Source organism: Oncorhynchus keta, chromosome 24 (assembly GCF_023373465.1).
Source record: "Oncorhynchus keta strain PuntledgeMale-10-30-2019 chromosome 24, Oket_V2, whole genome shotgun sequence".
Classification (NCBI taxonomy): domain Eukaryota; kingdom Metazoa; phylum Chordata; class Actinopteri; order Salmoniformes; family Salmonidae; genus Oncorhynchus; species Oncorhynchus keta.
The window spans coordinates 17,213,749-17,238,366 of record NC_068444.1 but is presented as its reverse complement, the minus strand read 5'-3'; the positions used below and the strand labels follow the sequence as shown (position 1 = coordinate 17,238,366).

Below are 24,618 nucleotides of genomic sequence, written 5' to 3'. Positions count from 1 at the left end.
ATAAATACACAATGAGTAAAGATAACTTGGCTACATACACAGGGTACCAGTACAGAGTCAATGATAACTTGGCTATATACACAGGGTACCAGCACAGAGTCAATGATAACTTGGCTATATACACAGGGTACCAGTACAGAGTCAATGATAACTTGGCTATATACACAGGGTACCAGTACAGAGTCAATGATAACTAACAACAACATGGTAGCAACACAACATGGTAGCAGCACAAAACATGGCACAAACATTATTGGGCACAAACAACAGCACAAAGGGAAAGAAGCTCAGTCCTTCTGTAGCTCAGTTGGTAGAGCATGGCGCTTGTAACGCCAGGGTAGAGGGTTCGATTCCCGGGACCACCCATACGTAGAATGTATGCACACATGACTGTAAGTCGCTTTGGATAAAAGCGTCTGCTAAATGGCATATATTATTATTATATTATTATTAAGGTAGAGACAACAATACAACACGCAAAGCAGCCACAACTGTCAGTAAGAGTGTCCATGATTGAGTCTTTGAATGAAGAGATTGAGATAAAACTGTCCAGTTTGAGTGTTTGTTGCAGCTCGTTCCAGTCGCTAGCTGCAGTGAACTGAAAAGACGAGCGACCCAGGGATGTGTGTGCTTTGGGGACCTATAACAGAATGTGACTGGTTGAACGGGTGTTGTATGTGGAGGATGAGGGCTGCAGTACATATCTCAGATAGGGGGGAGTGAGGCCTAAGAGGGTTTTATAAATAAGCATAAACCAGTGGGTCTTGCGACAGGTATACAGAGATGACCAGTTTACAGAGGAGTTTCGAGTGCAGTGATGTGTCCTATAAGGGGCATTGGTGGCAAATCTGATGGCCGAATGGTAAAGAACATCTAGCCGCTTGAGAGCACCCTTACCTGCTGATCTTTAAATGATGTCTCTGTAATCTAGCATGGGTAGGATTCTCATCTGAATCAGGGTTAGTTTGGCAGCTGGGGTGAAAGAGGAGCGATTAAAATAGAGGAAACCAAGACTAGATTTGATATGCAGCTTTGATATGTGCTGAGACAAGAACAGTGTAGCATCTAGCCATACTCCGAAGTACTTGTGTGAGGTGACTACCTCAAGCTCTAAACCCTCAGAGGTAGTGATCACACCTATGGGGAGAGGTGCATTCTTCTTACCAAAACACATTACCTTTTTTTTGGAGGTGTTCAGAACAAGGTTAAGGGTAGAGAAAGCTTGTTGGACACTAAGCAAGCTTTGTTTTAGAGCATTTAACACAAAATCCGGGGAGGGGTCAGCTGAGTTTATGACTGTAACATTTGCATATAAATGGATGAGAGAGCGTCCTACTGCCCGAGCTATGTTGTTGATGTAAATTGAGAAGAGCTTGTGGCCTAGGATTGTGCCTTGGGGTACTCCCTTGGTGACAGGCAGTGGATGAGACAGCAGATTTTCTGACTTTATACACTGCACTCTTTGAGAGAGGTAGTTAGCAAACCAGGCCAAAGACCCCTTAGAGACACCAATACTCCTTAGCCGGTCCATAAGAATGAAATGGTCTACCGTATCAAAAGCTTTGGCCAAGTCAATAAACATTACAGCACAACCTTGCTTAGAATTAAGGGCAATGGTGACATCATTGAGGACCTTTAAGGTTGCAGTGACACATCCATAACCTGAGCGGAAAGCAGATTGCATACCAGAGAGAATACTATAGACATCAAGAATGCCAGTCAGTTGATTATTGACAAGTTTTTCTAACACTTTTGACAAACAGGGCAAAATAGAAATATGCCAATAACAGTTAGGATCAGCTTGATATCCCCCTTTAAATAAAGGACGAACCGTGGCTTCCTTCCAAGCAATGGAAACCGCCCCAGAAGGTTACAGGTTAATAAGGTTGGAGACAGGTTTGGCGATGATAAAGGCAGCAACCTTAATTCAAATCAAATGAAATGAAATTGTATTTGTCACATACACATGGTTAGCAGATGTTAATGCGAGTGTAGCGAAATGCTTGTGCTTCCAGTTCTGACAATGCAGTAATAACCAACAAGTAATCTAGCTAACAATTCCAAAACTACTACCTTATAGACACAAGTGTAAGGGGATAAAGAATATGTACATAAAGATATATGAATGAGTGATGGCACAGAGCGGCATAGGCAAGATACAGTAGATGGTATTGAGTGCAGTATATACATATGAGATGAGTATGTAAACAAAGTGGCAGAGTTAAAGTGGCTAGTGATACATGTATTACATAAGGATGCAGTAGATGATATAGAGTACAGTATATGCGTATACATATGAGATGAATAATGTAGGGTATGTAAACATTATATGAGGGAGCATTGTTTAAAGTGGCTAGTGATATATTTTATATAATTTCCCATCAATTCCCATTATTAAAGTGGCTGGACTTGAGTCAGTGTGTTGGCAGCAGCCACTCAATGTTAGTGGTGGCTGTTTAACAGTCTGATGGCCTTGAGATAGAAGCTGTTTTTCAGTCTCTCGGTCCCAGCTTTGATGCACCTGTACTGACCTCACCTTCTGGATGATAGCGGGGTGAACAGGCAGTGGCTCGGGTGGTTGTTGTCCTTGATGATCTTTATGGCCTTCCTGTGACATCGGGTGGTGTAGGTGTCCTGGAGGGCAGGTAGTTTGCCCCTGGTGATGCGTTGTGCAGACCTCACTACCCTCTGGAGAGCCTCACGGTTGTGGGCGGAGCAATTGCCGTACCAGGCGTTGATACAGCCCGACGGGATGCTCTCGATTGTGCATCTGTAGAAGTTTGTGAGTGCTTTTGGTGACAAGCCAAATTTCTTCAGCCTCCTGAGGTTGAAGAGGCACTGCTGCACCTTCTTCACAATGCGGTCTGTGTGGGTGGACCAATTCAGTTTGTCTGTGATGTGTACACCGAGGAACTTAAAATGTACTACCCTCTCCACTACTGTTCCATTGATGTGGATAGGGGGGTGTTCCCTCTGCTGTTTCCTGAAGTCCACAATCATCTCCTTAGTTTTGTTGACGTTGAGTGTGAGGTTATTTTCCTGACACCACACTACGAGGGCCCTCACCTCCTCCCTGTAGGCCGTCTCGTCGTTGTTGGTAATCAAGCCTACCACTGTTGTGTCGTCCGCAAACTTGATGATTGAGTTGGAGGCGTGCGTAGCCACGCAGTCGTGGGTGAACAGGGAGTACAGGAGAGGGCTCAGAACGCACCCTTGTGGGGCCCCAGTGTTGAGGATCAGCGGGGTTGTTGTTGCCTACCCTCACCACCTGGGGGCGGCCCGTCAGGAAGTCCAGTACCCAGTTGCACAGGGCGGGGTCAAGAGCCAGGGTCTCGAGCTTGATGACGAGCTTGGAGGGCACTATGGTGTTAAATGCCGAGCTGTAGTCGATGAACAGCATTCTCACATAGGTATTCCTCTTGTCCAGATGGGTTAGGGCAGTGTGCAGTGTGGTTGAGATTGCATCGTCTGTGGACCTATTTGGGCGGTAAGCAAATTGAAGTGGGTCTAGGGTGTCAGGTAGGGTGGAGGTTATATGGTCCTTGACTAGTCTCTCAAAGCACTTCATGATGACGGAAGTGAGTGCTACGGGGCGGTAGTCGTTTAGCTCAGTTACCTTAGCTTTCTTGAGAACAGGAACAATGGTGGCCCTCTTGAAGCATGTGGGAACAACAGACTGGGATAGGGATTGATTGAATATGTCCGTAAACACACCAGCCAGCTGGTCTGTGCATGCTCTGAGGGCACGGCTGGGGATGTCATCTGGGCCTGCAGCCTTGCGAGGGCTGACACGTTTAAATGTTTTCCTCACGTCGGCTGCAGTGAAGGAGAGTCCGCATGTTTTAGTTGCGGGCCGTGTCAGTGGCACTGTATTGTCCTCAAAGCGGGCAAAAAAGTTATTTAGTCTGCCTGGGAGCAAGACATCCTGGTCCGTGACGGGGCTGGTTTTCTTTTTGTAATCCGTGATTGACTGTAGACCCTGCCACATACCTCTTGTGTCTGAGCCGTTGAATTGAGATTCGACTTTGTCTCTATACTGACGCTTAGCTTGTTTGATTGCCTTGCGGAGGGAATAGTTACACTGTTTGTATTCGGTCATGTTTCCAGTCACCTTGCCCTGATTAAAAGCAGTGGTACGCGCTTTCAGTTTCACGCGAATGCTGCCATCAATCCACGGTTTCTGGGTTGGGAATGTTTTAATCGTTGCTATGGGAACGACATCTTCAACGCACGTTCTCATGAACTCGCTCACCGAATCAGCGTATTCGTCAATGTTGTTGTTTGACGCAATACGGAACATATCCCAGTCCACGTGATGGAAGCAGTCTTGGAGTGTGGAATCAGATTGGTCGGACCAGCGTTGAACAGACCTCAGCGCAGGAGCTTCTTGTTTTAGATTCTGTCTGTAGGCAGGAATCAACAAAATAGAGTCGTGGTCAGCTTTTCCGAAAGGAGAGCGGGGCAGGGCCTTATATGCGTTGCGGAAGTTGTAATAGCAATGATCCAAGGTTTTTCCAGCCCTGGTTGCGCAATCGATATGCTGATAAAATTTAGGGAGTCTTGTTTTCAGATTAGCCACGTTAAAATGCCCAGCTACAATGAATGCAGAAAAGAGAAAAGAGTCAAATAAAGTTTGTTCAGAGCCATCAATGTGTCTGCTTGAGGGGGAATATATACGGCTGTGATTATAATCGAAGAGAATTCCCTTGGTAGATAATGCGGTCGACATTTGATTGTGAGGAATTCTAAATCAGGTGAACAGAAGGACTTGAGTTCCTGTATGATGTTGTGGCAACACCACGTCACGTTAACCATGAAGCATACGCCCCCGCCCCTCTTCTTACCAGGAAGATGTTTCTTTCTGTCGGCGCGATGCGTGGAGAAACCGGCTGGCTGCACCGACTCCGATAGCGTCTCTCCTGTGAGCCATGTTTCCGTGAAGCAAGGAACGTTACAGTCTCTGATGTCCCTCTGGAATGCTACCCTTGCTCGGATTTCATCAACCTTGTTGTCAAGAGACTGGACATTGGCGAGGAGAATGCTAGGGAGTGGTGCACGATGTGCCCGTCTCCGGAGTCTGACCAGAAGACCGCTTCGTTTTCCCCTTTTACGAAGTCGTTTTTTTGGGTCGCCGGCTGGGATACATTCCGTTGTCCTGGGTGAAAGGCAGAACACAGGATCCGCTTCGCGAAAGTCATATTCTTGGTCGTACTGATGGTGAGTTGACGCTGCTCTTATGTTCAGTAGTTCTTCTCGACTGTATGTAATGAAACCTAAGATGACCTGGGGTACTAATGTAAGAAATAACACGTAAAAAAACAGAAAACTGCATAGTTTCCTAGGAACTCGAAGCGAGGCGGCCATCTCTGTCGGCGCCGGAAGAAAGGGTCTAAACCATCTGACAAGATAGTTTTTTGGGGGTCAAGTTTCAGGAGCTCCTTTAACATCTCGGACTCAGTGACTGCCTGCAAGAAGAAACTTTGTAGTGGGTCAAGGGATAAAGAGGGAGGAGCATCGGGGATAGTCACATTAGAAGGGGTGGGAGACGAGGAAATGTTGGAGGGGCAAGGACGCATGGCAAGTCAAACAGGAATCCTGACTTAATGAAGTGGTGAATAAAGACCTCAGCCATGTGCTCCTTCTCAGTAACAACATCATTAATACTAAGGGACATGGGCAGCTGTGAGGAGAAGGATTTATTCTCCAGGTCTTTAACCGTTTTCCAGAACTTCTTGGGGTTAGACCCACAGAGAGAGAACTGCTCCTTAAAGTAACTAACTTTGACTTTTCGGATAGCCTGAGTGCACTTTTGAAAAAAATGTGTTTGAAAAAAAAGAGAAACAAATAAGGTTAAAGTGATTGCAGGACAGTTGTAGAAAGTGAGAAGTTCTTAGAATAAAGGGTCCCGAAAGGGTTCATCCCCATAGATGTGGTGCAGAGGTCCTTCGAACTCGACCCAGAAAATAGAAATGCATGGGGGAAAGTTGACGAATCCCCCAGCAAAATGAGCCTACATTTAGATTACTGTTTATATGTGTATTTCACACTATTTTCGGGTAAAAATGGATGTCAATCCCAATACATGTTCTTTTCATCGTCACTAATCAACTGTATTGCAGTTAAAAATGACTTTGATTACCCTGCCACCACTGATTTCTGTATGCTAGTTATACTACTGGCTTATACTGGACAAACGGTAGTCAGAATTTAGCAGTCACTTTTTCTAGACCTGAAAAGGAACAACTTCTAAATGTTATGAAAACAGCTAAATATATCCAAATAGAACTTAGTAACCACATTGTGGATCTGTTACAATACATCATTCATGATGGAGTTGACGAATATCCACTTTGTTAGATCAGATTTGTTGAATGGGCGCAAATCCGGCGTCCTTCTTTTATCCCCCACTGTCTGCGTTCCATTGACCTCTTTACCGCATCTATAGGAGAACTCTTTTTGAATTCCATAATAGAACCTTTTTGGTTCTAGACCGTTTTGGGTTCCATGTAGAACTCTCTGTGGAAAGGGTCCAACATGGAACCCAAAAGGGTTCTACGTGGAACCAAAAGGGGTTATTCAAAAGGTTCTCCTGTGGGGACAGCTGAAGAACTCTTAGGTTCTAGATAGCACCTTTTTTTTCTAAGAGTGTAGGAGAGCCATTTGGTCCCAAATTGACCAAACCTTAATATTACCTTCCCTTCACTGTCCAATTCTAGTTAATAATTCATACACAGGGATATTGGATTTCCACATCCTGGGTCCCTGCTAAAATAACAAATGCATCATCTCCTTTTGTGTTCCATTCACACTGGGTTTTTGTCACATATATAAGTTGCACCTACCTAGTGAGAGCATTATGACTTTACAGAGGTTCAAATTATACCGCCAGATCTCATTATAAGATGTCATTTTGTAGTGCTTGTAATCATTTGAAATTTTCTTTGACATTTTTAAAAGTGTGCCATTTTTTATTTGCAATAACAGTGGACTTTAATTTGAGGTGACTTTTATACAAGATAATGAGAGAAGTGTTAAATCAGTTCATAATTGTAACGGCTGTTGGAAGGAGAGGACCAAGGTGCAGCGTGGTACATGTTCATACCTTTATTTGAACTGAACACTGAAATAACAAAGAGAACGAACTGAACCGAAACAGTTCTGTCTGGTGCAGACACAAAAACAGAAAACAACTACCCACAAAACACAGGTGGGAAAAGGCTACCTAAGTATGGTTCTCAATCAGAGACAACGATAGACAGCTGCCTCTGATTGAGAACCACTTCTGGCCAAACACACAGAAATATAAAACATAGAACACAAAACATAGAATGCCCACCCCAACTCATGCCCTGACCAAATCAAAATAGAGACATAAAAAGCATCTCTAAGGTCAGGGAGTGACAATAATGTTCAGCTTATAGTAAAAAGAAAGTCATTTGGCTTGCGATTTAAAAAAATCGCTGCTGACATGTTTCAGAGCTGTTAGTGCTGTAATTGCAGGCCACAAATGCATAAACTGCCTGTTTCTGAATCTTATGGACAATATAAATGCAAATCATCAATCAATGTGGACTGTCTGTCATGTTGGGACTCTGAATATGCAGTTTTATGTTTCGGCCACCAGAGAGCTGCAAGAATCCATCCATTTCAGATCACTATGCAGCTGTGGCAAACTAAAACAGTACACGAATGCATTTTAGACTGTGGCAGTGTAAGTGATCTTATTCTTGGAATAACATCAATTAAAAAGTGTTTTTAAAGATAAATGTTAACTTTAGTAAAGTATTTGCGATATGTCTGCAACCTTCCTGCCTGCCTAAAATTTGATTTGATTTGAACTTGTCTAACCTGCCTTTGAGCATACTGCTGGAATTGTGAGATAATTTTTACACCTTGCAAAAGTTACACAGTAGCACATCCTTTCAAGTATTGTGCTTTGATAAAGGTGCACTCAAGGTACTGTCAGATCAAAGTTCAAATAAACTCTTCATTAATGGGTGTTTTTCCTTCTCAGAGATGGTTGTTATAGTCCCTTTTGCTATACTTGACCTTTTCCTCTAGTCTGTGCATTCTTAATGGCCCATTTCCCGTGGTTTATATATACTTCCACACTATGAGGTTGGAATAATACTGTGAAATTGTGAAAATGATGATAATGCCTTTTTAGTGTAAGTAAGAGCTGTTTGGAAGGACCTCCTAAATGTTCCGTAAGTTTTGGTGGGATGGAGTTTTTGCCTGACAGTAAATGAGTTAATAAACAAATAAGACAGAGGGTTCAAACCTCTCTGCCAACAACAGATCATCTTCAGTTATTCCTCCCCACTCAGACAACTCTCAGACACTCCTAGCAAAATTCTTACTTGAGAAATTGTTCTTTGCTAAGAAGATAGAGTGTTTTTGTTTTTGATTTTGACCATTTGAATTGAAAACAATCACAGTAAGGTACTTAATTGTTACCCAGAAACAGCTGCATTGCACCTTCTAACAAATGTTGGTTCTGTTATTCATATGGTCATACATGTTTTAAAATGGAACATTACATCCCTCCTAACATATCTCGTACCACTCTGTCTTTGGACTATACAACCAAGCAGATATTACACAGGGGAACCAATCCGAGAAAAGATATCGCAGGTATTTTGCTGATATCATTCATTACGATAAGTAGCCTATACTAGAGAACAGTGAGGTTTGAAATGTAATATTATTGCTAATATGGGTGATTGTTCATGGAACAATAGATGGCTACAACCATCAAACTAGTAGTAGTATTTTAAAGGCTAATACAAAAATATGGTGTCCCACATTAATGTCATAAATATTTATCGTTATCACATCAATTCAGGCAATTTATTGTGATATGGATTTCTGTCCTTATCGCCCAGCTCTAACCAGTACAATCTCAGCAGTCATCTCACAAAATATTCCTTTTTGAAAGATGCTGACCATTATTACTAACTTTCTGAGAATATTAATTCCCTCAATCCCACCTGTGGATAATTCTTAGAAATCACCAAATTGGCAATTTGTCTCCCTCCTTTGATTATCCTATCCACCAACCATAGAACATCAACCAACGTCAGAAAGCATACAGCTTACAGTTTATACCGAGAAAGAAAAATCAGTTGGGAAAAAACAATCACCATTTTGTCATTGCATTGAAATACTGTTATCATTATAATAACAATGCAGGTTACTACAGTATTTGTTATACCCAGGAGCATGCAAACTACACAACAAATCGACTTGGTCTTGTCGTGCATTTACACACGATAACACTCACACGTACACATGGATTTCATATTGTAGATGTGTGGTAGTAGAGTAGCAGCCTGAGGGCACACACTTAATGTGTTGTGAAAAGTGTTATGCAATGTAATGTCATGTAATATGTTTTATTGAATATAACTGCCTTAATGTAGCTGGACCCCAGGAAGAGTAGCTGATGCGTAGGCAGTAGCATATGAGGATCCTTAATAAATACAAAATGTCAGAATCTGCTCTGTGTGTAAATGGTCGCTCCGTGTAGCCATACGCTTTGTAGTAAGCTCTGCCTAAGCTATGAGATCACACAACCTTTGTGTTTTAGTGAGGATGTCTTTGTCCTTGGGTTCTGGAACATTCTCTCTTCCTCTCAGCCTCCCAGAGAGAGCACATCACGTCAAGAAACCAAATCCAATACGACTGAGCCCATCTTGTAATGGACATTGGTATAAGCTGCTGTATATGTGGCCTTGAGGAGGACAAGGATAGCTGTTAAAAGACTAATGCTTCGACCATTTAGAATGTCTATAAGTGTCTCCGTTAAGAGGCTGTAGCAGTATGTAGAATGTTTCATACTAGAAGGGTTGAAATTATATGATAGGTGATTATGCTCAGTTACGTTCATGACACGCAGGTCTATAATCCATTCAATCATTAATGAAACGAGCTGGATGTATACAGTTGTATAGTGTGTGTGTGTGTGTGTGTGTGTGTGTGTGTGTGTGTGTGTGTGTGTGTGTGTGTGTGTGTGTGTGTGTGTGTGTGTGTGTGTGTGTGTGTGTGTGTGTGTGTGTGTGTGTGTGTGTGTGTGTGTGTGTGTGCGCACCTGCATGCGTGTGACACTTCTGTAGGTTTGTTGTCACCACATTCTAATCCAACTTGGCAAGTAGAAGCTCGCAACAAATCCATTGATTAGTATTCATAGGCATAGCAACATAGGCTCACTCAAACCACAAGGCAGGCTTGAGGGAACATTACATGCAACATTATTTTTCACATGTCCTTCCTACACTCTCAGAAAAGAAGGTGCTATCTAGAACCCAAATGGGTTCTTCAGCTGTCCCCATATGATAACCCTTTGAAGAACCCTTTTGGTTCCAGGTAGTATAACACTTTGGGTTCCATGTAGAACTAAAAAAGGGTTCTCCTATAGGGACAGCAGTGGAACCCTTTAGGAAACCTTTTATCTAAGAGTGTACGGATTGACAAAACATTTTCTCCGAAGTGTTTGCAGTCTTTGGCCAGCATGTCCCGAGTATTTATGATATTTTCACATATAAAATGAAGATAAAAACAAACACCTCTTCTCACTTAATGTTTCATTGTGTTGGAACAAAACAAAAGGTAAATTTAAATTGTGACGATCAACTGTAATGACTCATTTATATTGTGTAAATTAATTTTAGGAATGCCTTGAGATGTTTGATCGGTACCATCTAATTTATTTCCATTGCAGACCAATTTGTGTAAGACAGCTGTTGCCTTAAAGAAATTCAACCTAATTCCATGTTGTCCATGCATTTCTCACCTGCCACAAATATATTGTCAAAATACTTTTTGTCCAGTAAAAGGAATAAAGTAGTGGCAATACATGGACATTAATGTACGGTAGCCTAAGACCTTGCATTTCATTCACATTAACAGGTTTATTGTGTTGCCTATCTAACTTCACCGTATTTAAGTCCCGTGTAGATCAGTTGGTAGAGCATGGCACTCGCAACGCTAGGGTTGTGGGTTCGCTTTCCACGGGAGACCAGTACGGATAAATATGAAAACGTACCCACTCACTACTGTAAGTTACCCTGGATAAGGGTGTCTGCTAATTTACTAAAATGTGTCTGCTTGTTCCACACGTGAGAAACTTTCAGCACCAAGGACAGCGGCTGAAGGAAAATATTCGCTGTAGCCTACTACAACAGCGCATTATCATAACAGTGTTGAGATTTGTTGTTTGCGAATAGTCTGTCTCATATGACCAATCGTGTTTCAGAGGGGCGGGGAGCGCCACGCAGTCTCTCTGTAGCTAAGGTGGTTGATTCTCCAGGAGGGAGTGGGATGTGGAGAGATGTGTTTATAGCTCTGAATGTCGTTCAGTTCTCAGTCAAGCATCACGTGTAATTGAAGAGATTCCTTACGGATTTTCTTGCGGTAGCCTACCTATAAAGAGAATTACCAAGTAGAAGAGAGACGCGCATTCCGACCCTCTCATCACTTTTGTCGTCTCACCTGCACAAGCAGTGAACAGGAGAGGTACCTTATCATGGATCAGGAGAAATGCTTACCGGAGCTGATGGCCGAGAAAGATACGCTGGACTCCTCATTTGTTCATGCAATGCGTCTGCTTGCCGAAGGTAACGTGTCATTGTTTTGGCCGGTCTTTATCGCTACAATTATCAATGTGTTGTAGATTATTTGATTGGTTTTGTCTACCAGTCCATTGTGTCCACAGGCATCACATACAGTATGTTGGGAGATGAAGGGGTGGATACCTGTACTGATTAGCTACGTCGTATTTATTATGCACGAGACTTACTGGTTAAATTGAACCAAAGGTGTGTTAAAATACATTAAAATCAGCTATATAACTTATCTATTCAAATATTCCTTGTTGGTGTTAGTGCCGTCCAAGAGAAAATACAAGACACTTTAATCATAGCTTGTGTTACTGGATTTGTAAGAGAGACAGATAGTCAGAGAAACTTTCCCCAATAAAATGCAGCCTGGACCTCAACTCCATTTTACTAAATAGTAGGCTACAAATGTTTCCCACAAAATTGCCATGCTTGTCACTTCATGTCAGACTATCATCAGCGACCCTCAGATGAAGATAAGACAGGCAATGGTGCGCACACACACACACACACACACACACACACACACACACACACACACACACACACACACACACACACACACACACACACACACACACACACACACACACACACACACACACACACACACACACACACACACACACACACCAATATTTAGAGATTTGACTGTGTGAATAGCAGGTCAGGGTGTTCTTACACCTTGAAAGGGGCGTGGGTTTGTGTTCCTACAAAAAGCAAATATGACCTTGGTGATTCCTTTATAGTGGGGCTTCGCCATCCTGCATTCCCATCCCTGAGACCTGAAACAGCCTAAATATTGCCCCCAGACCCTGGAAGCCAAGCTTTTATGGTTCAGTGGTGATGACTGTGAACTATGGGAGCGCAAATGATCTGTTTTAAACTAAATGGAATCAAAGAACCTCTACAGAAATATACTGGAGAGCTTCAGGACTGTATTTTTACAGAAATAATATATCGGTAGAGCTTCAGGACTGTATTGGAGTGGTTTTGACTTCAGTGAAACCGGGCAAGAGGCCAACAAAAAAACTATTCAGCTTGTTCAGCTATTTAAAGGTGCACTATGCAAAAATCTCTGTCATTTCCTGGTTTCTAAAATTCGAATAGTTTGCATAAATTCAGTTTATTTGACAAAACAAACAACTATAGTGTAGAGAATTATCGTACCATCTAAACCACTGTGAAATACACTACCGTTCAAAAGTTTGGGGTCCCTTAGAAATGTCCTTGTTTTTGAAAGAAAAGCAATTTTTTTGTTAAAATATTACATCAAATTGATCAGAAATACAGTGTAGACATTGTTAATATTCTAAATGACTATTGTAGATGGAAAGGCAGATTTTTAATGGAATATCTATATAGGCGTACAGAGGCCTATTATCATCAACCATCACTCCTGTGTTCCAATGGCACGTTGTGTTAGCTAATCCAAGTTCATAATTTTAAAAGGCTAAAAAAAAACGTTTGCAATTATGTTAGCACAGCTGAAAACTGTTGTTCTGATTAAAGAAGCAATAAAACTGGCCTTCTTTAGACTAGTTGAGTATCTGGAGCATCAGCATTTGTGGGTTCGATTACAGGCTAAAAATGGCCAGAAACAAACAACTTTCTTCTGAAACCCGTCAGTTTATTCTTGTTCTGAGAAACGAAGGCAAGAAATTGCCAAGAAACTGAAGATGCCGTACAACGCTGTGTACTACTCCCTTCACAGAACAGCACAAACTGGCTCTAACCAGAATAGAAAGAGGATTGGGAGGCCCAGGTGCACAACTGAGCAAGAGAACAAGTACATTAGAGTGTCTAGTTTGAGAAACAGACGCCTCAAAAGTCATCAACTGGCAGCTTCATTAAATAGTACTCGCAAAACACCATTTTCAACGTCAACAGTAAATAGGCAACTCCGGGATGCTGGTCTTCATTTTTAAGTGACCCCAAACTTTTGAATGGTAGTGTATATTTTCCATAACCAAACAAATTTTATTTTCGGCTGTTTGAAGCTGGAGTACAAAACCAAAAGTAAAAGACACAAAAACAAAACTTAAGAACGGAAGCATAGAAATAGCGCACATAGGGCAGATCTTCCACTTTGTATACTTGTTTTCATTGAGAATGACAGATCTACAACTGACATGTCTATGTGAATATGTCAGGTCACCTCAAAAAGTTACATATTGTAGCTTTAATCAGACAAAAAAGTTGATGTAATTCAGAAGACCTCTAAGCCATGTGTCATTACTGGCTTTAAAAAAGGTTATGCCTCAGTTAACCATGGTACAAATGTGCTATTACCTCCACTGCTACCGCTGTACCAGCAAGCTGCCGCTGCTATAACTGTACCACACCGTAACCACAGCTGCCATTGCGACTGAAATTATACCAATGATATCACCTATACTATCACAGATCCCTCCAGAACTTTCATTACGCATACCTGTCCCCTATTCCCACTGATTAGTACTTGTATAAGTGTGCCCTTTGGTTTCCATTGGGCTGTCGATTATTGTTACAATTGGTGCGTGTGAGTACCTGTGCTGTGTGTTTTGGGCTTTCGTGTCCTTGTGGATTGCGCAGATGATTACGGGTCTTGTCCCGTGTGTTAATCATTATGCGCATGTGTTATTTATTTGAGGTACTCCCTCGAACCCCTCTGTTGTTAGGGGTTCAACCCTGTGTTGTGTATAGTGTTTATTTGGTCTTCGTGCCCATGCCTTTACACGACACGCCGTAATTTGGGTGCAATGAAAAAACTATTCCGCATTCCTGCGTCTGTCTCCAGATCATTCATACCAATGTGACATATACCTCTTCAGTTATATGTTTTTCTTACATGTGTGTAGTGTATGCATTACGAATATGTGCACATCATGTACATCATTGCACTTTTTTTTTTTAAAGCATGCCTAGTTCCTCCTTCCCATTAACTGGTAGAAATAATTAGCCGGTGATAATCTACATGGTTGATTGAGATCATATCTCTTCCCAAATTGAAGTAATTGAAGGATTTCCACAAGGGTTCTAATCAGTCATTTTCATGGAGGCACCAGTGAAATTAATTAAATTGCCATTTGTCTTAAGGTGCATGTGATAAGAGTATATCTCATCATAATGTTTTAAAAGTTTTACTCAAAGGGATGTTGACATTTAGGGCTATTTGCTGGTGGAGTTGTTGCATAGAGCACTGGGTTGGTTTTGTTGTGCTTGTCAGGTAGTGGTAGATACTAGAGTCCTACAGATGAGACTGCTGTTGGTTATCAGTCAGGACATCTTTTCACCTGGACTAGTTTATATCAATGCTCACCAGTATTCTTCAGTATAGTCATTGATCTTGTGTGGTATGCTTGTACTGTATCTGTAACGGCCAGAGCCTTGGAGAAAATAAGCACTCACATTGAGAGAGCCAGTATGCATTGTCAATTTCACATTCTCAGGCAAGAGGTCGCCTACCTCTCACTGAAGCAGTGAAGTGTTTCTATGTTCTTAGCAGAGGACCTGGGGATAGTGTGGCGAGTTATCATGTATTGAGTTCACAGGAGGCTGGTGAGGGGAGGAGGGCTCTTAATAATGTCTGCAATGGAGTGAATGGAGGGGTATCAAACACTTGGAAGCCTTGGTGCATTTACAGTGGTTGGCTGGGCTGGCATTCAACCCTTTGTGCCCCTATAGACGATGACAAACATAGTGAACCTCAATTATGCTGATTGGTTGACAGCCGTGGTATATCAGTCCGTATACCACAGGTATGACAAAACATTTTTTTTTACTGCTCTATTTACATTGGTACCCAATTTTTAATAGCAAGAAGGTACCTTGGGGGTTTGTGATATATGGCCAATATACCACAGCTAAGGGCTGTGTCCAGTCATTCCTCGTTGTGTCATGCTTAAGAACGGTCCTGAGCCATGGGATATTGGCCATATACCATACCTCCTCGGGCCTTAATGCTTAAATATAGGGTAATAAAAGTAATGATATGACTAACACTGTAGAGGTCAAAAGGGGATCTTGCTATGGTTCACAACACACTACTGGCATTTCTGTGAATTAGTAATACCAAGTTAGTATTAATTACTGCATATTAGAATGTACTGTGTGTAGTTCTACACTATTATACATGTTTACAGTTATATGCATCATGCCAGAAGCTGCCATTCCCTCTAGTTTGATGGTCAATGTTTCAAAGAGGTGTGAGAAAAGGTATCATGGAATTCTTACATTTCATTAATTTAGACACTCCCATCCAGAGTGACTTAGTAGTGAGTGCATACCTTTTTGTACTTCCCCCCCATATTGGTCCCCATGGGAATCGAACCCAAAACCCTGACATTGTAAGTGCCATGCTCTACCAACGGAGCCACACAGAACAGCAAGTTAAAGTACATACAGTGCATTCGGAAAGTATTCAGACCCCTTGACTTTTTCCACATTTTGTTACATTACAGCCTTTTTCAAAAACGGGGGGAAAAATAAAAAATGGTCATCAATCTACACACAATACCTCATAATGACTAAAGAAAAACAGGGTTTTAGACATTTTTGCAAATGTATAAAAAATGAAGGAAATATCACATTTACATAAGTATTAAGACCCTTTATTCAGTACTTTGTTGAAGCACCTTTGGCAGCGATTACAGCCTTGCATCTTCTTGGGTATGATGCTATAAACTTGTATTTGGGGAGTTTCTCCCATTCGTCTCTGTAGATACTCTCAAACTCTGTCAGGTTGGATGGGGAGTGTCGCTACACAGTTATTTTCAGGTCTCTCTAGAGAGTTTTGATTGGGTTCAAGTCCGGGCTCTGGCTGGGCCACTCAAGGACATTCAGAAACTTGTCCTGAAGCCACTCCTGGATTGTCTTGGCTATGTGCTTAGGGTCATTGTCCTGTTGGAAGGTGAACCTTGGCCACAATCTGAGGTCCTGAGCGCTTTGGAGCAGATTTTCATCAAGGACCTCTGTACTTTGCTCTGTTATTGCCTCAATCCTGACTAGTCTCCCAGTCCCTGGCATTGAAAAACATCCCCCACAGCATGATGCTGCCACAAACATGGTTCACAATAGGGATGGTGCCAGCTTTCCTCCAGACGTGACCCATGGCATTCAGACCAAAGAGTTCAATCTTGGTTTCATCAGACCAGAGAATCTTGTTTCTCATGGTATGAGAGTCCTTTAGGTGCCTTTTGGCAAACTCCAAGTGGGTTGTCATGTGCCTTTTACTGAGGAGTTGCTTCCATCTGCTCACTGTACCATAAAGGCCCTGATTGGTGGAGTGCTGCAGAGATGGTTGTCCTTCTGGAAGGTTCTCCCATCTCCACAGAGAAACTCTAGAGCTCTGACAGAGTCAGCAGCTGGTTATTGGTCACCTCCCTGACCAAGGCCCTTCTCCCCCGAATTCTCAGTTGAGCCAAGCGGCCAGCTCTAGGAAGTGTCTTGGTGGTTCCAAACGTTTTCCATTTAAGAATGATGGAGGCCACTGTGTTCTTGGGCACCTTCAATGCTGCAGACATTTTTTTGGTACCCTTCCAGATCAGTGCCTCCATACAATCCTGTCTCAGAGCTCTACGGACAATTCCTTCGACCTCATGGCTGGGTTTTTTTGTCTGACATGCACTGTCAACTGTGGGACCTTATATAGACAGGTGTGTGCCTTTCCAAATCATGTCCAATCATTAGAATTTACCACATGTGCACTCCAATTAAGTTGTAGAAACATCTCAAGGAAGGTCAATGGAAACAGAATGCACCTATTCTCAATTTCGAGTCTCATTTTCGCTTTGTCATGGGGTATTGTGTGTAGATTGACTAGGAAACATTTAAGGCTGTAACGTAACAATATGTGGAAAAAGGGAAGGGGTCTGAATACGTTCCGAAAGCACTGAAGACCTTTAAAGTAACTACCATACAGGAAATGAGTCAGGATCATTGTGAAGTATGTCATTACAAACACTTTGATGTTCCATCTGACTCATGACATCAAGCCATGTAACGGCAGAGAGAAATAGAGAACCGCACCTTCAGAAAAATGGAGAACAGTCTGAAAGTGATGGATGTTGTTGCTAATTTTGGATGTGCATTTCTCAGGATTAGGCATATTAACCAAAAAATCATTGGCATCATGTCATCTGAGTGTTAGTATTCTGCATTTCTGGGTGACTATTTTGTTTCAGGGAACATGAAGGTGCAGCTTACCATTAGCCAATAATTATTTGACAACATTTGTATCAGATGAGGTATTAGCTGAATAATTTGCTGTGATATTATCACCAGTCAATTGAACGTGATAGCCAAGGAAAATATTGTAAGATACACCTCTAATGTTAAAGAGCACACATCATCTTTACATAAAAAATAAAAAACATTTAAATTGTCATTATGGGTTTGGAACATAGACTCATGTTCGTGTCACGACTTTAGTATGCTAATGTTTCATGTCATAGTCTACTTCTATCTGAGCTGTATGCGCAGTAATCCCTGTAGTATGAGAAGTTGTATTGCGCATATTCATGTCCTCTGATCTGTAGTTAACTTCTACTGTAAGCATACTGTACCTGGAGACAGATGCTGCTGCTCCATTTGGTCGACAATATATTATGGATTCAACGGGTGACAAGGAGTTATGATAGTCTGTTAAATATTCTGTATTTTGTTTAATTTAGTTTCGTATGTGCAGTGAAGATGAATCATTATGTCCAGTGATACAATCCAGAAATGTCATAATGCAGCATATTTTAGCAAACCATGAAGAATAATGATAATGTTTTGGGCCAAATTCATTTTCAGGTCCATGATTGTATAGAATGAGTCAGTGGCACAATTACAATCACAACCCCCCCCCCCCTGTATGTGAGCTGTGAGACACACCTGCATCATGTTGCCAATAGAAATGGTTAATGAGTGTCATTTGCAACTATAGGCTAGATGAAAATGAGATGAATACAAATTCTCAGTAGTTGATTCACATTTGAACAACCACAAAATAATGTAGGGAATCACAACACCTGCCTCTCTAAAAGCAACAACTAAATAATGTAGGGAATCACAACACCTGCCTCTCTAAAAGCAACAACAAAATAATGTAGGGAATCACGACACCTGCCTCTCTAAAAGCAACAACAAAATAATGTAGGGGAATCACAACACCTGCCTCTCTAAAAGCAACAACAAAATAATGTAGGGGAATCACAACACCTGCCTCTCTAAAAGCAACAACTAAATAATGTAGGGAATCACAACACCTGCCTCTCTAAAAGCAACCACAAAATAATGTAGGGGAATCACAACACCTGCCTCTCTAAAAGCAACCACAAAATAATGTAGGGGAATCACAACACCTGCCTATCTAAAAGCAACAACACAATAATGTAGGGAATCACAACACCTGCCTCTCTAAAAGCAACCACAAAATAATGTAGGGAATCACAACACCTGCCTCTCTAAAAGCAACATCAAAATAATGTAGGGAATCACAACACCTGCCTCTCTAAAAGCAACAACAAAATAATGTAGGGAATCACAACACCTGCCTCTCTAAAAGCAACAACAAAATAATGTAGGGAATCACAACACCTGCCTCTCTAAAAGCAACCACACAATAATGTAGGGGAATCACAACACCTGCCTCTCTAAAAGCAACAACACAATAATGTAGGGGAATCACAACACCTGCCTCTCTAAAAGCAACAACAAAATAATGTAGGGGAATCACAACACCTGCCTCTCTAAAAGCAACAACTAAATAATGTAGGGAATCACAACACCTGCCTCTCTAAAAGCAACAACAAAATAATGTAGGGAATCACAACACCTGCCTCTCTAAAAGCAACAACAAAATAATGTAGGGGAATCACAACACCTGCCTCTCTAAAAGCAACAACAAAATAATGTAGGGAATCACAACACCTGCCTCTCTAAAAGCAACAACAAAATAATGTAGGGGAATCACAACACCTGCCTCTCTAAAAGCAACAACTAAATAATGTAGGGAATCACAACACCTGCCTCTCTAAAAGCAACAACAAAATAATGTAGGGAATCACAACACCTGCCTCTCTAAAAGCAACAACAAAATAATGTAGGGGAATCACAACACCTGCCTCTCTAAAAGCAACAACAAAATAATGTAGGGAATCACAACACCTGCCTCCCTAAAAGCAACAACAAAATAATGTAGGGAATCACAACACCTGCCTCTCTAAAAGCAACAACAAAATAATGTAGGGGAATCACAACACCTGCCTCTCTAAAAGCAACCACAAAATAATGTAGGGAATCACAACACCTGCCTCTCTAAAAGCAACCACACAATAATGTAGGGGAATCACAACACCTGCCTCTCTAAAAGCAACAACACAATAATGTAGGGGAATCACAACACCTGCCTCTCTAAAAGCAACAACAAAATAATGTATGGGGAATCACAACACCTGCCTCTCTAAAAGCAACAACTAAATAATGTAGGGAATCACAACACCTGCCTCTCTAAAAGCAACAACAAAATAATGTAGGGGAATCACAACACCTGCCTCTCTAAAAGCAACCACAAAATAATGTAGGGAATCACAACACCTGCCTCTCTAAAAGCAACCACACAATAATGTAGGGGAATCACAACACCTGCCTCTCTAAAAGCAACAACACAATAATGTAGGGGAATCACAACACCTGCCTCTCTAAAAGCAACAACAAAATAATGTAGGGAAATCACAACACCTGCCTCTCTAAAAGCAACAACAAAATAATGTAGGGAATCACAACACCTGCCTCTCTAAAAGCAACAACAAAATAATGTAGGGAATCACAACACCTGCCTCTCTAAAAGCAACAACAAAATAATGTAGGGAATCACAACACCTGCCTCTCTAAAAGCAACAACAAAATAATGTAGGGAATCACAACACCTGCCTCTCTAAAAGCAACAACAAAATAATGTAGGGGAATCACAACACCTGCCTCTCTAAAAGCAACAACACAATAATGTAGGGGAATCACAACACCTGCCTCTCTAAAAGCAACAACAAAATAATGTAGGGAATCACAACACCTGCCTCTCTAAAAGCAACAACAAAATAATGTAGGGAATCACAACACCTGCCTCTCTAAAAGCAACAACAAAATAATGTAGGGAATCACAACACCTGCCTTTCTAAAAGCAACAACAAAATAATGTAGGGAATCACAACACCTGCCTCTCTAAAAGCAACAACAAAATAATGTAGGGGAATCATAACACCTGCCTCTCTAAAAGCAACCACAAAATAATGTAGGGAATCACAACACCTGCCTCTCTAAAAGCAACCACACAATAATGTAGGGGAATCACAACACCTGCCTCTCTAAAAGCAACAACACAATAATGTAGGGGAATCACAACACCTGCCTCTCTAAAAGCAACAACAAAACCACCCTGGTCAGACCCAGCCATCATTGTCGTCATAAGATGTCTTGAGACATACATGTGAGACATCTTTAGACTTTTTGAGACATACATGTGTGACATCTTTAGACGTCTTGAGACATACATGTGTGACATCTTTAGACGTCTTGAGACATACATGTGTGACATCTTTAGACGTCTTGAGACATACATGTGAGACATCTTTAGACTTTTTGAGACATACATGTGTGACATCTTTAGACGTCTTGAGACATGAGGACTTGAAGATGTTTCTCAAGATGTCTTCACAAATATGTCTTAACCTTTTACTGCAGTGGGCTAAGTCAAGGTCGAACAGTGTTTCTTGGTAGACTTAAACAAATCCACTTTGAAACAAAAGTATACACCTCACACACATGGTTATGGGCTTAAAAGAAGAAGACACATTAGATATAGAGTTAAAATGTATTACATTTTGAGTTTGCATCCCAATATTACACTTTATATTTAACACAACTGTTTAACATTGAAACACAGGATTTTCAGGAGGTTTTTGGAAGTAATGTTTATTGATTATGAATTATGAAAAATGTTAGTAACGTTCTACCCAAGTGTCCACTAGAGGGCGATTTGGTAATTTGACTGCAAGAAAGGGCTACAAGGAGACTCATCGAAAATACATTTCCACAAGCAGCACCACAGATATTGAGATGAGCGAGAGGCGAGACTTTGTTCTCACACAGTCCCACACGGTATCTGCGCATGTGCAACGAATTCACGTCACACTATTTCAGCATGGTTGCCAGGGCACTAAAATAGAGAAGAAGTTGAGCCTTGTGATTCAACGCTCTTAGTTTTTGTGGAAATTGACCCACTGTGATGCTGACTTTCTGCATCTATGAAGTGGCATTGTTTAAAGTGACTAGTGATACAGTACATCAAGATGGCAAGATGCAGTAGATGGTATAGAGTACAGTATATACATATGAGATGAGTCATGTAGGGTATGAAAACATATAAAGCTGCATTGTTTACATTTTACATTTACATTTAAGTCATTTAGCAGACGCTCTTATCCAGAGCGACTTACAAATTGGTGCATTCACCTTATGACATCCAGTGGAACAGTCACTTTACAATAGTGCATCTAAATCTTAAAGGGGGGTGAGAAGGATTACTTATCCTATCCTAGGTATTCCTTAAAGAGGTGGGGTTTCAGGTGTCTCCAGAAGGTGGTGATTGACTCCGCTGTCCTGGCGTCGTGAGGGAGTTTGTTCCACCATTGGGGGCCAGAGCAGCGAACAGTTTAGACTGGGCTGAGCGGGAACTGTACTTCCTCAGTGGTAGGGAGGCGAGCAGGCCAGAGGTGGATGAACGCAGTGCCCTTGTTTGGGTGTAGGGCCTGATCAGAGCCTGGAGGTACTGAGGTGCCGTTCCCCTCACAGCTCCGTAGGCAAGCACCATGGTCTTGTAGCGGATGCGAGCTTCAACTGGAAGCCAGTGGAGAGAGCGGAGGAGCGGGGTGACGTGAGAGAACTTGGGAAGGTTGAACACCAGACGGGCTGCGGCGTTCTGGATGAGTTGTAGGGGTTTAATGGCACAGGCAGGGAGCCCAGCCAACAGCGAGTTGCAGTAATCCAGACGGGAGATGACAAGTGCCTGGATTAGGACCTGCGCCGCTTCCTGTGTGAGGCAGGGTCGTACTCTGCGGATGTTGTAGAGTGGCTAGTGATACCTTACATCAAGATGGCAAGATGCAGTAGATGGTATAGCGTACAGTATATACATATCAGATGAGTAATCTAGGGTATGTAAACATTATATAATATAAAGTGGCTTGTGATAAATTGGTTACATCAATTTTTCCATTATTAAAGTGGCTGGAGATGAGTCAGTATGCTGGCAGCAGCCACTCAATGTTAGTGATGGCTGTTTAACAGTCTGATGCCCTTGAGATAGAAGCTGTTTTTCAGTCTCTCGGTCCCAGCTTTGATGCACCTGTACTGACCTCGCTTCTGGATGATAGCGGGGTGAACAGGCAGTGGCTCGGGTGGTTGTTGTCCTTGATGATCTTTTTGGCCTTCCTGTGACATCGGGTGGTGTAGGTGTCCTGGAGGGCAGGTAGTTTGCACCCGGTGATGCGTTGTGCAGACCGCACTACCCTCTGGAGAGCCTTCCAGTTATGGGCAGAGCAGCTGCCGTACCAGGTGGTGATACAGCCCGACAGGATGCTCTCAATTGTGCATCTGTAAAAGTTTGTGAGTGTTTTTGGTGACAAGCCGAATTTCTTCTGCCTCTTGAGGTTGAAGAGGTGCTGCTGCGCCTTCTTCACCACTCTGTCTGTGTGGGTGGACCATTTCAGTTTGTCCGTGATGTGTACGCCGAGGAACTTAAAACTCTCCACCCTCTTCACTACTCTCCCGTAAATGTAGATAGGGGGCTGCTCCCTCTGCTGTTTCCTGAAGTCCACAATCCCATTTATTTTGGTGATTTTTTGATCATAGATGATCGTATTTAAAAAATATATAGTCCATTATCCTTTCTACATACTTTATGTATTAGTCCTTAAAAAAAACAATCTGTTTGGCCATATGTGACCCGAAAAAACACTTAGGGGGCCTGCCCAAAACCTTTCTGTGCAGGAAAAACCCTAAAGATTACTTTTCACTCGGACTGTTGCGGTGACCATATTACCGCCAAACTGGAGGTCACGAGTCATGAAGGCAGTCAAATTCCATGTGACCGTTAAGTCACGGTAATTAAACTTCTCCAAGCTCTGATGCTGCTGCTGGTCATTAGTAGCCTACCAAACCTGCAAACCCTCGAATCACTCTGACATCAATACAAAAGTAATCGAAAATCGAATCAAACACTGAGAGCCCATGAGCCCATGTTGCACAATATTTCTATAGGCTATGCAATTCCGAGAGAAAACAGAGTGAACAGAGATAATCCTCTATTAAAAAGAGGAAGATCCCATGAGGTTTCTATAGGCTAGGCCTACTATATATTATTTCTCAACTTTCTTAATATTAATCACATTGCTTCTCTTTACAACAGGAGTATAGACTACCGAGCTGGCATGAAAATGAACCACAGGAAAAGCATCCTCCATTTGCTATTTAAGTGCAGAGATTACATGTATTTTGCCCCCTGCCCCTGTTTCGAGACAGGTGCATGATAGTGGTTCATTCTAAATCAAAACTAATTTCACACATATATTATTTAGTATATGTAAAGACAAGATTAAATCAAGAATAGTGTGATGGGTGTCAGTATTAGCCTATCACTTGTGAATTATATAAAGATCCCTTGTGAATGATGCCCAGCATAAGGCAAGAAACAATGTATTTTTTGTGTGACTTTTTAAAATCATATCTCACGTAGCCTTGACTATAGGACTATATGTTTTGATAAGGTTTGTAACTAAAGTGGTCAAATACCTTCTTAAAAAGGGGTGTAAAGCCTAACTGGCATACATAAGCAGCGCATGAGTTGCTAGTTTGGGGGAGATAATTTTCACCATAAAAATGCACCTTTATAATAAAAGCATTACATGCATAATTGCATTTGCTGTCACTTCTGATAATAGTGTTTTCTGGCGAATGGAAAACTGCCGTGTGCGCATTTCTG

The 24,618-nt window shown here is 41.8% G+C and overlaps 1 protein-coding gene across 4 annotated transcripts in view; it reads left to right on the top strand.

Annotated features, from left to right (window-relative positions):
• Nucleotides 1–11,289: 11,289 nt before the first annotated feature.
• LOC118402782 (KH domain-containing, RNA-binding, signal transduction-associated protein 2-like) overlaps nucleotides 11,290–24,618 on the top strand; it is a 154,219-nt gene continuing 140,890 nt past the window's right edge. For all 4 annotated transcript variants that reach the window (XR_004829561.2, XR_008078183.1, XR_008078184.1 and 1 more), the window contains exon 1: nucleotides 11,290–11,615. Coding sequence is in view for 1 of the 4 variants with exons in the window: in XM_035801030.2 (XP_035656923.1) it covers nucleotides 11,525–11,615 (91 nt within the window). In the remaining 3 variants the exon portion in view is untranslated. The remainder of the gene's footprint in view (nucleotides 11,616–24,618) is intronic.